Source organism: Punica granatum, chromosome 5, assembly GCF_007655135.1.
Source record: "Punica granatum isolate Tunisia-2019 chromosome 5, ASM765513v2, whole genome shotgun sequence".
In the NCBI taxonomy this organism is placed as follows: domain Eukaryota; kingdom Viridiplantae; phylum Streptophyta; class Magnoliopsida; order Myrtales; family Lythraceae; genus Punica; species Punica granatum.
In genome coordinates, this window is record NC_045131.1 from 8,730,900 (window position 1) to 8,746,708 (window position 15,809).

The window sequence follows — 15,809 nt, forward strand, 5'->3', positions numbered from 1 at the left end:
TTTCGTTAATTTGGACAGAAATTACTAACGTGTAGGTCAAGTGGAACTCACTATATTTTTTATAATAAAATTATTTCAAAAAATAACAAAAATAAATGTAAAAAGGAAAAAAAAGAGGCAAAATCAAAATCGAGGAGGAGGGTCGGTGGGCGGCGGTGGAGGGTCTCGTCGCCGGCCACCACTCTCTGATTGGGATTGCTAGCACCATAGAGGGCGCCACTCGACCTATCATCGTGAATTTCTATCTAAATTAATGAAAAATTTGACGTCATGCTAAAATTATTATAAAATTGCAAATTTATGTATTTTTAGGTTAAATTAAAATTTTTGTGTTAAAATGTGAAAAGTTTGTGTTTTTTTTTTTTTGTTATTGACCCTTATATATAACAAAACATCTTGACTAGCAAAAAAAAAAAATATTTCCTAATTAGATTAAAAATTTTAGCATGTATTTATAAAATTATTTTATCTATGGAGAATTTTAGGTTTTCTATTAAATTTCCTATTTTCCGTCCTTTTTTTCCACTTGATGTTTCATTTTTTTTCTTTATAAATTTGATAAATAGAAAATATTTTAGCTAGAAATTTAAAAAAGAAAAGGAAAAGGTAGAGGAACCACAAGCAATGGAAAAACTTGACCCGGCCACCATAATTCAAGCGAGGTCGTCAGCAGCATTGTCAAATTTCCCATCACCGAGAATTTCCTTTATTTTCCCTATTTAGCAAAGAAATAGGAGGAGAAAATTCCCAATTGTTAGGGATTCGATGCGACTGCCACTACTCAAAATAAGTCGTCGGCAATCTTATAGAGCACCCGCAACCTCGCTTGGATGGTGGGGCTCGACTTCATGCCCCTTATCGTCAGGAACTTTTTCCATCGCTGCCTTTGCGAAGAAAAGTAGAAAAGGACTATCGGTGGTGGGGGATTACAAATTGTCCGGGTAAGGGCACCAGCGCCCTTGTGACTTGACTGGTGAGAGAGGTGGCAAAATCGTCGAGCTTCCATACTGCCTCTCTTATTCACTATGTCTCCTTTCCTCTTCAATTTCTTAATTTTTGTCTTTTTTATAAAATACAAATTTTCCAACAAAACGTTTAACGAAAATTTGGAATTGGACATATACAAAATAATTTTGAAAGTTTGTATTTCTGACATCTTTGGTTTATGGGTATTTTAAAGAAAAGTAAAAGAAAGAACATGTTATTTAAAAATAAATAACCCGATATTTCAATACAAAGATCGAGAAAATTTAAAAATAAGAGTACTATATTAATATAACACTTACTTTTCTTTTTCTGATAAAAGGATTTATGATTTTACACACAAAAAAAAAAGAGACTAAAAAAGACTGATCATAAAGTGGAAAGCAAAGGACTGGGGGTGGACTGGCCCGCCAATGGGAAGAAAGCGCAGTCAGGAAAATCATTTCAGACAGAGACAGGACACATGCAATTGCATGGTGGAGAGTCACATCATATCATTTCTTTGTTCTTTTTCTTTTTTTTTTTTTTTGGTGAATATCATCAAATCCCATTTCCCGTGGCTTTTCCACTCACCACTAACCGCGACGGTCCGATTCAAACCCAAAACGAACCATAAGGCTGAACCGGGAAATCCGGCTCGGTCAAAGCCCATCATGGATTTAGGCCGACCTACGAAATTCATGATTATAAAACCATGGAATTAATCTGTTCTGAGCGATGAGATGAGAGATCAAGCATATGATGTTATTCGGCTCGGGAAAGATCCACGCACGATTCCACCCCCATGGTATTCATTCAGGTTCGCTGGACCAAGCCCGATCGGAAAAATCTATGGAGTGAGCGGACGCGCGCAGCACGCTATTTAATTGTCAGAAATTCTGCACAGGCTATAGAAGAAATGTTTAACAATTCACGATTATAATCGAGGAAGTCAGGACCTTAGTAACGGATATAATTTATAGCCTTAAATACTTCTCGGAATAATTTTGCTCATGGATTCCTAAGGAACTCAATACTCTTGTCCATAACTTGAGTCATTTTAATTGAAAGTCAAATTTTCATTCTTTATGTACTTCTTTTGAAGGGTATCCAAACTTAAACCCATCCACCGTCGTATTCTATATTTCTACTTAATGAAATTTTTTATTCAGCAAAAAAAAAAAAAAAAGAAAGACCAACACAATCCCGTGAAAGGGATTCAGCCCATCGAAAAAGACGACACATTTACAGGGTTTCCATTATATCCATCTTAAAGAGCAACTGAATCCCGTGAACCCGATAACCTCATCGAGGTGAAGGCAAGCTCTCTTTTAGCTAGCAAAAGTAGCTCTCCAATCATGTCATCATGATACACAGGAATGCATCTTTCTTTTTCCTTCAAAGTACGAGATTCTTTGCATGTTGAAATAATTCACGTGTCATAACTCAAGGATATCTCACTCCTACATTTAAGCTCAGAGTCTCGATTTACCGCCCTTAAGTCCTGGAATCTGTAGAGCGTCATAATGGCCGAATCCGTGATACAGAACTCTAATCGGGTTGTCCTTGCCATATTCTTCCCCATACTCTGCGATGCATATGAGTCCCCCAGCATCTTTATCATACATGTATACAGAGATGGGCATCCTGCATTTTACCGAATAGCAACCGGGTCATGTCACTGCATTCATCAATTGGAAGTAACAAGCAGATGTCCGAGCAAAATGTACAACAAGAGAGAACCAGAAGGCTAGGAAACGGAGAGGGGGTAATATTACTTGAGGACATGCGAGGCCATGAACAGTTCAGGCTCCCCACCCCATACATGCGGCTTCCTCATTTGCCTGACATACATATCGAAATCCCCTTCTACAAACCTGGTCACAATACAGGAAGCTGTCAGGCACAAACCCTACTAGAACTTCTTGGGTTTTATTGGAGATGGAATGTTCTATTACACTTTGCAAGATAGATATGTGGAATTTGTTCCAGCAGGTGATAATAACAAAGACAGGTCATCCCCACATCACAAGCGCCCTTGAGGTACTCATCGAGGTGCAGTTGTTTGCGTCATAGAATGAATTTGTGAAGGCAAATCTGAGGCTTTTGAATACTTACTTTTTCCAGTACATTTTCACTAATATCAGACATCAGAGACAGAGACAACAAAAATTCCAAGGAGGCACCTCAAATATCTAATTAATTACTCCCTGAATGGGCAATCATTGGGACATTCTTGATATAAAGAGGGATTACTTGTTTTTCAGGTTTAGTTCAATCAAAATGAAATATCTCAAATATGTGCAATTCACACAACTATCACGATTCATGCCAACTCGAATTCCTGATTACTACTTGAACTGTATTTTTATCAGTAAAAGCTGTAGCATATGCACTAGCTTCTGTCATCCCATTATAATTAGACCAACTGAAGACCAATAAGATAGAAATCTCTTTCCCTTGAGTAAAACATATGTGCTTATATCAAGTAAATCTACCAACCATTCTGTCTCTTCCCGTCTTTTAATGAACTCATCTGCAACCTGAAAATCCACCAAGTAATAAATTCAGGCCATCATATTCATAATATGCAGATGCATGCAACGCTAGCCTTTATTAATTGGTCACTTCCCAGCATATTAAATTTAGGCCTTGTAAACAGGCACGCCTTTTATGAAACAGTAAGAAGAAAGAAAAGTTCAAGATTGAGTTGAAAGTCTAACGGACATACTAGCTCTCGCAATTCATCTGCTAACTCTCTTTGAAGACTCTCATTGGGAGCTGGCTTGCCCATTTGCCTACAAGCCCCATGAACAACAGACCGGAATAAACATCTCCCATCTCCCGGTATCCCTGCACAGGAATGGAGCAGTTATCTACCCTGACAACAACTGAAAGAGAGTGAATGAACAAATCAGTAAATTTTAGTTTCTAAGCTTTGACGACAGGCGCAACAGAAAACATAGCTTCAAGTGTGACTAGAGGCGGGATATACCAGTAATGCTATAATCAGTGTACACTCTCTTCCCATGTGCAAATTTAGCATCCGCTGACTCATCATTATTTCCCTTGTTCCCCTTGTCATCGGCTGCTTCAGCTTGTACAGGCTTGGAATTCGAGCAACAAACCGCTAGCCCGAGAAGCAATCCCCCCGATGCACCACCCCGAGTAAACCGTGGGAGACCCACATTGCATTTGAGTTTGGCTGAGTCTCCCTGCCTTGGCAATAGAAGCTTCACATATGTACTTTTGCTTCCCAAGGAAAACGTGAAGTGCCTCTTATGAGGTCTTACAGCACCACCTGAGTAATTACAAGTCACTGAACGCAACATTCTTCTGTTTTTAGCAAAGCCACGACTGAAGCAGCACCCCCGACTTGCTTGACACGCAGGAACTGACGGAGAGGATGACGCATTCAAGTCAACGTACAATGTCCTAGGACTGGAGTATATATGAAAGCACGCACTCGATGATGCTCTAGGATTGCAAACATTCTGCGTTTCTCCAAAAATAAGTCGGCTCACGCGAAAAACACTATTCGAACAAGCTTTCACGGACGAGCAGACTATCATCTTGGCAAAGCCTGCAATGCAACGCAAGAAGCTCGCAGACTTAAAGTGATAAATCACAAATTGATGCCTTTCTTGATTTTTCACTTCCAGCTACATTCGTTCACTTCCAGCTACATTCGTTCAGCTCAACTGAGTTGAAGGCAACGCGAAATTATCATACAAAATCAGCAGGGAAAAAAAAAAAAAAAAAAGACACCCAATCGACACAGTCTTGCATCAATTCATATCTGGGAATCACACAAATCCGACAGGAAATGGGCAAAACATACGGCTGATATTCACCTGTCACGGTATTCCAGCTCAACAGATGACCGTTCATGCAATACCCGAGCGGTCCGACATCTGGAGAGGATCAGGACATGCAATCAAGATGTGGGAAACGGCTGAGCGACTAGGGAGAGAGGGAGAATGATGAAGAAGGGGGAAATGAGAGAAGCGTGCATTAGCATTGGGAGAAAACAGAGAGAGTATGGAGGATTGCTGAAGCAAAGAATCAGCACCTGCAACGGCCGACCACTGTTCCCACCATTCCCGGCGTTACCTCTCGTCTCAACGACCGACCGACACGCCAAAGGACCAACGGCGCCGTTTTGTTATTTCCTTTCCAGATAACCAGAAAGGCCCATTTTTAAGGTTTCTTCTTTTTTTAATCCTGCACCAGAAAGGTGAAGTATTTAGGCTTGGCATGGAGTGTTGTTAATGAAATAAAAGCACTGAAGTCCGATCGTAGAAAAATAAATGTTGATTTTAGAGTAAGTAAATGTGTAAGGTATATTATTGAAATTTAAATTAATGTTTAAAATAAAAAATAAGGAAAAATAGTTTTTAGAAGTAATCTATCAATTTGCTGAAAAAAAATCACATTGTAAAAAATTAGTCAAATCATGATTTTGAAAGAATTTACCAACCATTATTTTTGCTTAAAACTCAATAAAATAAACACTTATTTATCCGCCATCGCACTCCTAAACGAAGCCTTAGGCTTGGTTTGGAGTGTTGTTACTGAAAAGAAAGTGTAAAAGTATAATTGCTAAAAAATAAATGTTGATTTTACCATAAGCAAAAATGTTTAGCAAGTAATAATTTGAAACTGTTAAAATTAAAATGAATACTTAAAATAAAGAATAAATAAAAATAGTTTTTATAGACATTTATCAATTTGAATGAGAAAATCACGTTTTTACTGCAAAAATGAGTCAAACAATGATTTTGAAAGAATTTATCAAATATCGTTTATATTTAAAACTCAATAAAATAAGTATTTATCTAACCGCAACCGCACTCCCAAACGAAATCTTAGTTAGTCTAACATTCACTTTCCAAGAATATACTTCATCCGATTCAATTAAAAAAAATGAGCCATTAAATTTAAGGTTAATTTCGTAAATTTAACTCTATCCCCCACTTTTTCCTCTTAAAAGTTGTCCAACTCTTCCTCTCTCCTTCCTCACTTCTCGTGAAGGTGCAACTTTCATTTTGTTTTCAATTCAATTAAATTTATTTAATTAATTGCAATTTCAAAATCAAGTTTTCTGAATTTTCACAAATGGAAATATTGATTTTCTATCAAGATTAAAAAAAAAATACATCTAACGTTATTGTTATTGTTATTAATGTTATTACAGGATGGCCATATAGAATAAGATTCTTCTACTCGAGTGGGTTCAGTTCTGGGTACTAGTACCCTATTGTAGAAGGTTTCCCGGATTCGAATCCCCTTGGGGTCACCGGAGCGCCTTTGACGTAATTACCCGCTCCGTGCGCCGCCGGGGGTTCACGGAGCCTCGGGATTAGTCGGGCGAAGCCCGGATACCCCGGGTTAGCAAAAAAAAACTCCACCTGCACGCACAAATTTGCGCCGGTGGAAGAATTTTATTAGCTTGGCATAGAAGCAGCCGGCGAGTCTTGGCAAGATTTTCAGTTTGGTTTTAGGGGCAGCTGTGGCTTTCATACCAACCCTCATCACAGAGACTAGATTATAACCTTTTTGAAAGTAAACCATACATTAGCTTTTTCAAGCCAAGAAGGATAATAAAGAGAACAAGATGGAACCGTCGCAATAATATACAGGTCGGACGGCTCAATACCTACCTGCTAAAGTTGGTGCATGCTTTTCTTTTGGCCTTTAAGGGCCTCCAGTAAATCGACTGATTTGGCATAAGTTGGCTGTCAGCCATTCCTGGGGGAGTGTTTCAGAGCTTCAATGATCCGACTTGCTTGGCCGAGAAGAAAAGAAGCTTGCCCACCACCATCGCACCTGCAGCTTTCAGCTACCCTCTGAAGATATGGACACGACCTGGGAATGGGAATCCTTATCTCCGCAAGAAAATATAGTAGTCATCCAATGATTTCACACCTAATTCATTATTCATTGGAGCAAAATGCAGGTCAGCTTAAGACTGAGCAGATACGCTTCCGATAGATTCGATGGAACTCTTCAATGAGATTGCAAGCTCCTTGAAAACATCCCCTCTGTGTTCAAAATTATTGAACTCATCAAAGCTCGCACAACCTGGGCTGAGCAAAACTGTGTCCCCTGCATCAGTGATGCACGGAGTTCAGTCATACACATTTTAAGTAAGTTGTAAACAATAATCTCAAGGAATGCTATTCTCACGCACAATAAATTTTCTGCAGATACGAGCAGTCTGAGTTTGATTTCCATATACCAACTAAAAATCTAAAACGTTGCACCAATATCTGAATTCTGACAGCAGGTATTCATATGAACTTTGAGGATGTTTAAGGGAAAAGGTTCTCATGCAGAACATAAGCTTCATTAGGAACACGAATTGTCAACAAGATTGCCTGTCCTCGACAAAGACTGCGCAGTTTGTATTTCATTGCTGAAAATAAAAATTAGGTAAGTTGGAGCAGCAGCAAAATTATTAACAATCTGACCGAAGAAAACGGCCGCTACCAGCATTGATCACAGAGATGTTAAAAAAAAAGAAGCGATAATGTAGCCAATTTGGAAGATTCGAACAATGCGTTCTTATGCACCCAAAGGACAGTGTTGTTTAACATGGACAAGTTCAGAGAAGTTTAAAGATAACAAAGTTGCAGTTAACAGAAAATAAACTGAAAATACCATGTTTTGCCATCTCTCTTGCAAGCCTGACAGCATCTTTCAAGCCTGAAGCTTGAATGCAGGGAGTGCTAAGTCCACTGGCAGACAAAGTTTGATAAATCTGCTTCCCTGAAGAGCCAAACTTGAAAAAAATACACAGAATAAAGTCATTGTTTGAAGTTAATCATCAAGCACCAAAAAGATAATAATCAGAAAGTGCTTAGTCATTGACAACCAGAGATTACAGGATAAGAACATACTGTTATCACACATCTATGATCCTTTAGAAGTTCAACCAAAACTTCAAAACCATCAGAATCTTGTGAATCCTTCACCTGCAGAAGACAACAATACTTGCTAAGGCACAGCTGCTTTCCCTGCTCTTTGGAAGCCCACATATGAGTCCTTGTCGCCGTGAATGTTCGGACACGAAGAAAGGTAAAATTTGCAATTCTTAAACTCGTTCAAAAACATCAGCTAACAATATAAGAAATTCAATTTGATATTATATCGCAGAATTTTCTCCTTGACATAGGCATTGGGTATATAAGGAAGAAACATTCACAATGTAATCCAAGACCCAAACAGTACATTCTTTTCATTATTCTTTTCCTGCTCATATTGAGAAGCAGCAATATCAGCGATTTGCAGAATTTGTTTTCCTTATAGGAATTTCATACATAAGTCGCAACATTGAGCTGAAAGAGCGGTTAATAGATAAGTCAGGATGAGAAATCAATTGGGACACTATTATCTCAAAAAAGAACTTGCAACTGTGTCTGACCATGGAAATATGCAACTCCAAAAACAATCTGTAATAAATGCTTCCTTTAGAAAAATAATTTCTCACTTTTAATTCGACAAGAATTTAATGATTTTATTGAGCAAAGGTACATCTAAATTGCGTATTTTATGAGTAAACAGTTAACCATGTAATTGTGAAAAGAAGAAAGCATTCAACTGGCAAGTGATCTGCAACCTTTGCAAGGCCACCAAGTAGAACAACAGACTTTCGTCCTTTCATACTCATCAGCCCTGCCAATGTTGCTTCCACATTGGTTGCCTTGCTATCATCCACCCATGTCACTCCTCGAGAATCTTCATGCACTGCAATAGCACATATGGCTGCTCAGTGACACATCATTCACAATACATGAAAAGTATAAAACTAAGGAAATGCAGACTTTGTTCATAGTCACTAACCAAACATCCCCCAAGATAAAGCAACATCAGGTGGCAAATGAGATAAATAGCATATCAGAGGATAACATGAGCCACAACCATTAACTCTCCCATGTTTCTAGACACGTCTTGACATTGTAGAAAGAAGATGATGGATCTACCACGATCCGCTGTTTGTACCATTCTATCCCTCTTTCAATAATCAAATGTGTTTCATGTAGTCCTTTCAATGACAGTGTGTATCCAAATAAAATTCTCACCAAGTTGCATCCGATGGGGTGGTGGCATTAAAGTTTCAATTGCCAAGTTGATCGATTCAGGATCAATTCGAATATCTAGTCCAAGAACAGATAATGCAGCCACTGCAGCATTCTGGTAATTGTGGGTTCCAATAGCCTTCAATTTCCCAAGATCCAGTAGTGAATTGACTCCAATATCAGGAACGTTCAAACTGGCAATCTTAGCTTCTGTATTAATCTTTTCACATGAGAATATACTCAGTATGACAAATGCCACATTAAAACTGTAATTCAAAGGAAAATACAAACTAAAATTTCGAAAAAGAGATGCATCAGAATCTTGAGCATTTTATTCCTCTAGCAGCATTACACTAAGGCCTGCAGCAGCATTTTACAATGAATGTGCAAGTGCTTGTTACCTTCACACCAGGAAAAGATCCTATCCAAGCAAGACTAAAATCATCCACATAGTCCATTATTGCTTCATTCAAGAGCTGATTCCCTGAGGAATACTGCACATTGTCAAAAGATGGGGAGGAGATCATACTGTTCAAGGATGAAGCACTATCACAATGTTCCCACCCTTAAGGTACTGTAGCAACCACAGAAATAGACATACATATCATGTCGCTGCAGTTTTCCATCACGATTATAAAAAAAATCCCAAAAAGCAACCAAAATAAATAAAGTTAATTAAACTGCGGGCCCAAAAGCGATGAAGCTCATCTCCTCCACAGCTCAAAATATCAAGTATCCCAGACACTTTCCATGTCTGATGGCTCCTACACTCCTGGAGATTAGTGATACTTCGTTGCTTAGGTTAACTAAGCTTTAAAAACAAAAGTTGAGACTCTCGTCAAATCCATATATTGTTAGAGGATGAAAGATCAAAAAATGGGATAAGTCACCTACCGAATGGAATAAGTCCTAGCCTGGTATTATTCATGTGAGAAAGCAAGCGGCATTTGCATGCAGCATAATTCCTCATTGTCCCGTGCCTTTCTAGATGATCAGGGGTCAGATTTAAAATTATAGAAACCTGAAAGAAAAGGCATAAAGAAAAGGAAATTTATTTAATAGAAAGCATCAGGTAACATTTTATAAAGTTTTTCTGTCAATTTTACCCTAAAACAGTTTCTAAACCACTCACCGATGGGTGGAAGTGCTCGCATGGAATTTCCATCTGATAACTGCTAACCTCCACCACAGCAACCTGGCATACAAAATGGAATTCAGATAAAGAAACAACCTTCAATGAAGCAAAATTGGCCCTAGCATTACGGCTAGCATCTCATCAAACATTTATTTGACTCAGTACAGGGAAAAATCCAAAGATATGTGGGTGTTCAGGAGTTTAATCCCATTTTTAGGCAACCCCACTTCAGACCTCTATGCCAGGAGTTCAACTCAACAGCCTTCTCTGGGTCAGCATACCACAACAATAATGATACATGACAATCTATTTCAGTAGATTAACGTGCCTTGATCTCGGACTCCACAGATGGCATTTTGATGTACTGATAAGCAAGCTCTGAGAGTGGATTTCCAAGGTTTCCTCCCACAAACGCCTCAACTCCGCAATGATTTAATATCTGCTTGGAACAAAAAAGGAGATATATTGAAGGCAGTGAAGTCCACGTAAAGTACAAAGAACAGTTCTGTGAAAAAAGCTCGCTGCTGTCGCTGACTTGTCTAAGCAACCCAGATAGTAAGAAGCACATAACTGATAACTTCAATGAATATAGAATACCTGTCCAGCAAACGTTGCAACAGTAGATTTTCCATTAGTTCCTGTGACCGCTAAAATTTTAATACTATTAGGAAGCACTTTGGCAGCAAAGTCCAGCTCTGACATCACTTGAACTCCCTGTCGTAGATGGCAAAACTTATATCACAGGGATTGCTCAAAAAAAAATCCCCAACAGTTCACAAAGGAACTAATTTTCATTATGCTTTAAATGAAAAAAAAAATCCCCTTCTACTGCTGGCAAGATAATTCAAATGGGTTATGCTTCTCACGAGGCATATAAGTAAGTGCAAGACATATACTTACCGACTGCAACAGTGACCGAAGGCCATAGTTATCGAGGGGGACTCCAGGGGAGACAACTATTGTATCTGCACTGTGAAGTTGCTCGATGTCAATCTTACCAAGGATTGTTCTTATCTCGTCATGATTTTCGAAAGCAGGATCATGCTGCAAGAATACGGCTTCCCTGAGTAAATATGGGGATTCCAAAATAGTAGAAAAGCGGGGATCAAAACGATTTTTGCTCGAAATGATTTCAAACATCATATGCAATGAAAAAGAAGATAATGGCAGAAACCTCCAGTGGGCACAGTTTCTTGTCCCGATCAATGGCTAACACTGAAGCACCTCTGGCAAGAGCAAGCCACGCTGCAGCTCTCCCGGATTTTCCCAAGCCTACAACCTGCAGGACTCATCGTGAACCGCCAAAATATGACCGAAACAACAAAAAAAGTGCTATGATTCATAAGAGCAGACTCTCGCCGCATGACCAAATTAAGTTTGTTCTTCCATCAAATGACGGTCGGGACAGCTCCACAAGTACAAGTTTGTTTCACACGTATCAAGACAGCATCTTGACCTATGAAGGAGATTGTCTTCCACACTCTCCTTTGAGTCATGAGCCTGTCCTAAAACACAATAATCCAGTCTTCTAGCAGCAACATTCAAATGCGACAACTATCACGGAGGAGAAGCAGCAAAAGCTCTCGAGCATAACTACAGAAGGGAGCAGGAGGAAGGAATGCAAGGAAGAGGTCGGTCTTGCTTACTGCTACTGACCGGCCTTTGAGGTCCTGCCCGGTGGTAGAGGACTGGATGATCCTTCTCCGTCTGCTCTCCGGGGAGAGACGGTGACTGACACTGAGATGGAACCGCCGGAGCTCATGAGTTGGCGAACGCAGCTCCATGCCCTGAGCTTCAGGCCGCGGGCCATGAAACATGAACTGAACTACAGGGAGCAAATTGAGATAGAAGGCGAAGTTCGGTGGGCAGATCAAAATATGTTTGAAATTAGTTTCCTTCTCTATTAATAAATAAAATGCATGTCCCTCCGAATAAATATAAACAAGCCGAATCTGTTTTGCCGGTAAATAGAAAAGGCAGCAAAGGGGAAAGCGAAGCTGCTTCAACACCTCACAGTCCAGTCAAAGATCTCTCGTCTTCGTTGCCTTTTGGCTGGAGGAGAACCTCACTGGGAGTATCCTTCCCCTTCCGTCGCCGGAGCTTCGATTGGATCTCGATCGGACATGGTTTCCGCTCTGATCCTCTCCGTCACGTTCCTCATCATCAACATACTCCTCTTCGCGTCCACCTTCTATCAGGTATGCTTGCTGATTCTCGTCACTGTTTCTGTTGCCGGAGAGGAATTAGGTGAGGCGGCTTGGAGGAGAACTCGGTTGGAAGATATTTTTACTTGGCCGCTAGCTATTTCTTCCTCTTGAGGAAATTATATGAGACTAGTTCTGATGAGTTAGTCTTCCAAAGTTCAACGTTCTTTGAGTACTAGCATCGATTTTGGAACACATTCTGTATATACTATATAGATAAGCTGAAAGTATTGTCATGATTCGCGTTTACTTCAATATGCAGGACATTGATTACGAGTACCTCGGACAATCGTATGTTCATGCTTACTAAAGATCAATGGATTTTTATTTTTTATTTTTTATTTTTTATGTTCTGCTATGAGTTGTACCAGCGATTTCTTGTAAAGCAGACAATATCTGTGGCAATTATAATGTGGTTTCGAGTAGGGTCATGCTTAAAGTAATCCACGTACGAGCATTGTGATAATAGAAGAATAATCACTTAAGACTTTAAAAGCGATTGGACACTAAACTTGCGGGCAAGGTTACATTTTGTTCCTCTGGCTGGTTGTTCACGACTGTTTGGGATTTTGTAGGTTTTGATCCTATCAGATTTGGAGGCCGACTATGTAAACATGTATGAAGCAGCATCTCAGATCAATAGATGGATCCTCCCTGAATTTGTTTTACAAGGAGTGCTCACTCTGCTTCTACTAGTCACTGGGCATTGGATAATGTTCCTTATTTCGGTTCCTCTTACGTGCTATCATGTAATGCTGTAAGTAACCTCAACTTTCCAGAGTTTCATTTACATAAGATTTTTTCTCTGAACGACGGTGTTTTTGCAGTTTGCATGTGTCATGAGTTTGTTCTCTACTGTTATAGTGGCCATTAATCTTCCAAATGATAGAATGCAATAGTTTTCAAAGAATTCAAGCAAGTTCACAAGTTGGTTTAACTTGAGAAGAGCATCATTAACGGTTTGTGTAATCTTCATTGCAAATGTAGCTTGTAGCTAGCAGTTGTGCCTTCTGAAAAATACTTGAGCTAATAATGACTGGATTGTCCCACTCACGGGCATTTCTTATCTTCTTTGCACTCGATTTTCTGGCATGTAATTCGCATGGAAGTAGTTTTGGGTATGTTCTTACCCAGTTTCCTCTCAGCTAATCCTGGTGGTCAAACTAGTTTTGCAGAGTGATTGGTTTAACTTTGTTGATTTGCTTATTGCTCAATCTAATTTAAGTGCTGACTGTAAATTTTCGGCCTCTCTTAACACCATTCAAATCTGATCTCTTCATTGTCACTGAAACTCCATGAAATGGATCGAATGACATGCTTAATGAGAAAATCTCTCTGTAAGGAGATAACAAGCTCTGTGAATGAAATTGTATGCTTTAGATTAGTTTGAAATAACTCTGAGTTATTATCTATAAGGTCTGTGCTAATATCTTGGTCCATTACTTGGTCATCAGGTATATCAAGAAAAGGCACCTTATTGATGTGACCGAAATATTTAGAGTTATTGGTGCTGAGAAGAAATATCGTTTGGTGAAGCTTGGTTTACTATCAATCCTCTTTCTCTGCGTAATCTTCAGGTATGTTGCTATTCCCTACAAAAGATCATATGTTCCTTCCAAGTTTCATTTACTTGGATATAGAATGCATTTGTCGCAGATTGCTCATAAATTTGATCCAAGGCTGTCAAACTAGTGTTAGTGTTACATGGTTGTCTGAAGATTTACAGCTGTAACTAACAAATATTTATTGCTGTTTGGCTATAGATTTCTTGTCCTCGTAACATTCTACCATTCCCAGTATGGAGAATTAGACATCAGATCATCAATCCTGGAATTCTAGAATTTTTATAGTTTTGTTTGTCCCGGGATCCGGAGTTCATCCCATCAAAGTAATGACTTAGACTTCTTTATGCGGGACATTGATCATATGTTTCATCTCTTCCATTTATTTACAAGTATCAAAGAGATGGACAGCCTCTTTTACCAGACAATTTCTTTATCGGCATCACTTAGTAGGATTTGGATAATATTGTGAAATTTTTTTTATGTCTATCGATTCTCGAATACATCTTGCAAACCAGTGCATGTATCGTAAGAGTTTACTATGTTCCATGTGCGCTTTAGTCTTTTGGAGTCCATACAGTTGATTTAGTGGTCTTCCGTAGCCCAAGAGTACTTCTATTTTCGTGACATAGCTCCTTTAACCATTTTCTTCTCCTGATCATTCATATTCCCCTGCCCCCCTGCTCTTGTCATATATGGACTAATAACAAATCGTAATGACAGGCTTGTATTTTCCATCTTCGAGTCTTTCGTCGATGAGGATGACTCATTCTGATTGTTAGCAGTTGGAGAAGTAGCCCTGATGGATAGCAAAGTTTGTAGATTATCTTCACGGAAGCTTTTTGGCAGTAGGTATTCTTTCTTGATTGGATGGTCCCATTGATTCATGGCGTGTGAGTGATTGTTGGTGCACTGCAGAGTTGTATTGAAAATTGGAATATGCAGCCATCTCCTCGTCCTGAATATTTATCATGATTGATATGTCAAACAACGAAGGTCGTTTCTTACGTATTCTTTTCTGGGAGGGGCTGAATTGCCGGAATATTTTAGATCTGTTGGCTTCGTCTTAAGTTTTTCTGTGTTTTGCATTTGAACCTTGAAAGTAAAACATACGGGACACATCTGTAATCACAACATGGCTTGCCAGAATTACTGAAGCGTCTCCTCGTGTATTTCGATTGACCACTACCTCGGATTTATTTTGGTTTCTGCTTCTACTTCGTATCTTTAGTGGCCATTCTTATCGTAAGTTGTCAAACGGAACAAGTTGTCAATCTACCAATACCTACCTGAGTTGTCTAATAATCTCAAGACACGGCTGAATTTGAGACTAAACCCTGCTTGGGTGTCAGCATGGTCTTGGCCACGAGATATTTTCTATGAATTGGATAAAACATGTCCAATAACAGTGCTGTTTTTTTTCTCCGATCAATAACAATGTAATTTATCAATTGTATCGCACTCATGACTATAATATATAGTTTTTGGTAGAAGAGAAACACCCATGTCCGAACTGGGTACCCCGGCGCAACCCCCAAAGCCCAGCCGATCTGGGGATTCACTCGGCCCATAAGGGCAGAGTCCCTACGTTATTCGTAGCGGGCCTTATACTTGCAACTTGATGATGGAAGAGAAATAATGAATTTGTCATATGCCGGAAAGGAAGCCGATTATATAGCATCACGTTATCGTGAGGAATGATCGTCTAAGATTTTCCCGACCATTGCTAAGTTACTTTGTATCGAAGACTTCTCGAGACCCCGGCAATAACTGCAGGAGACTGCCCAACAACAAGATTGGCCTCCATGATGCCCAAAATAATTGACGACGGGCCCACGCTGATGGGGACCCCCAACCAACTTGA

At 39.4% G+C, this 15,809-nt stretch overlaps 3 protein-coding genes across 6 annotated transcripts; 1 reads left to right on the top strand and 2 right to left on the bottom strand.

Moving 5' to 3' along the window:
• Positions 1–2,156: 2,156 nt before the first annotated feature.
• On the bottom strand, positions 2,157–5,175 carry LOC116207464 (OVARIAN TUMOR DOMAIN-containing deubiquitinating enzyme 4-like). Of its 3 annotated transcripts, none has more exons than XM_031540418.1 (7): positions 5,036–5,175; positions 4,818–4,877; positions 3,959–4,546; positions 3,695–3,816; positions 3,466–3,506; positions 2,742–2,840; positions 2,157–2,610 (listed from the first exon to the last, which is right to left on the bottom strand). In XM_031540418.1, exons 2-7 carry the CDS (start codon positions 4,852–4,854, stop codon positions 2,439–2,441), a joined length of 1,059 nt encoding a protein of 352 aa, XP_031396278.1. In that variant the 5' UTR covers positions 4,855–4,877; positions 5,036–5,175; the 3' UTR covers positions 2,157–2,438. The 3 variants fall into 3 exon arrangements, with proteins under 3 accessions (XP_031396278.1, XP_031396277.1, XP_031396279.1); XM_031540417.1 differs by having other exon boundaries at positions 4,818–4,926; positions 5,036–5,174; XM_031540419.1 differs by lacking the exon at positions 5,036–5,175 and having other exon boundaries at positions 3,959–4,664; positions 4,818–5,029.
• A 1,327-nt stretch (positions 5,176–6,502) lies between these two features.
• LOC116207463 (UDP-N-acetylmuramoylalanine--D-glutamate ligase-like) lies at positions 6,503–12,037 on the bottom strand. Its single transcript, XM_031540416.1, has 13 exons — positions 11,826–12,037; positions 11,354–11,458; positions 11,080–11,223; positions 10,777–10,893; positions 10,508–10,618; positions 10,177–10,239; positions 9,939–10,065; positions 9,446–9,528; positions 9,048–9,264; positions 8,585–8,712; positions 7,866–7,940; positions 7,627–7,747; positions 6,503–7,071 (listed from the first exon to the last, which is right to left on the bottom strand). Exons 1-13 carry the CDS (start codon positions 11,994–11,996, stop codon positions 6,929–6,931), a joined length of 1,605 nt encoding a protein of 534 aa, XP_031396276.1. The 5' UTR covers positions 11,997–12,037; the 3' UTR covers positions 6,503–6,928.
• Positions 12,038–12,154: 117 nt separating this feature from the next.
• On the top strand, positions 12,155–15,133 carry LOC116207465 (protein cornichon homolog 1). 2 transcript variants are annotated; one of them, XM_031540421.1, is made up of 4 exons: positions 12,155–12,377; positions 12,959–13,140; positions 13,838–13,960; positions 14,147–14,308. In XM_031540421.1, the coding sequence occupies exons 1-4, from the start codon at positions 12,303–12,305 to the stop codon at positions 14,220–14,222; spliced, it is 456 nt and encodes a 151-aa protein (XP_031396281.1). In that variant the 5' UTR covers positions 12,155–12,302; the 3' UTR covers positions 14,223–14,308. The 2 variants fall into 2 exon arrangements, with proteins under 2 accessions (XP_031396281.1, XP_031396280.1); XM_031540420.1 differs by lacking the exon at positions 14,147–14,308 and adding an exon at positions 14,669–15,133 and having other exon boundaries at positions 12,159–12,377.
• Positions 15,134–15,809: the final 676 nt, after the last annotated feature.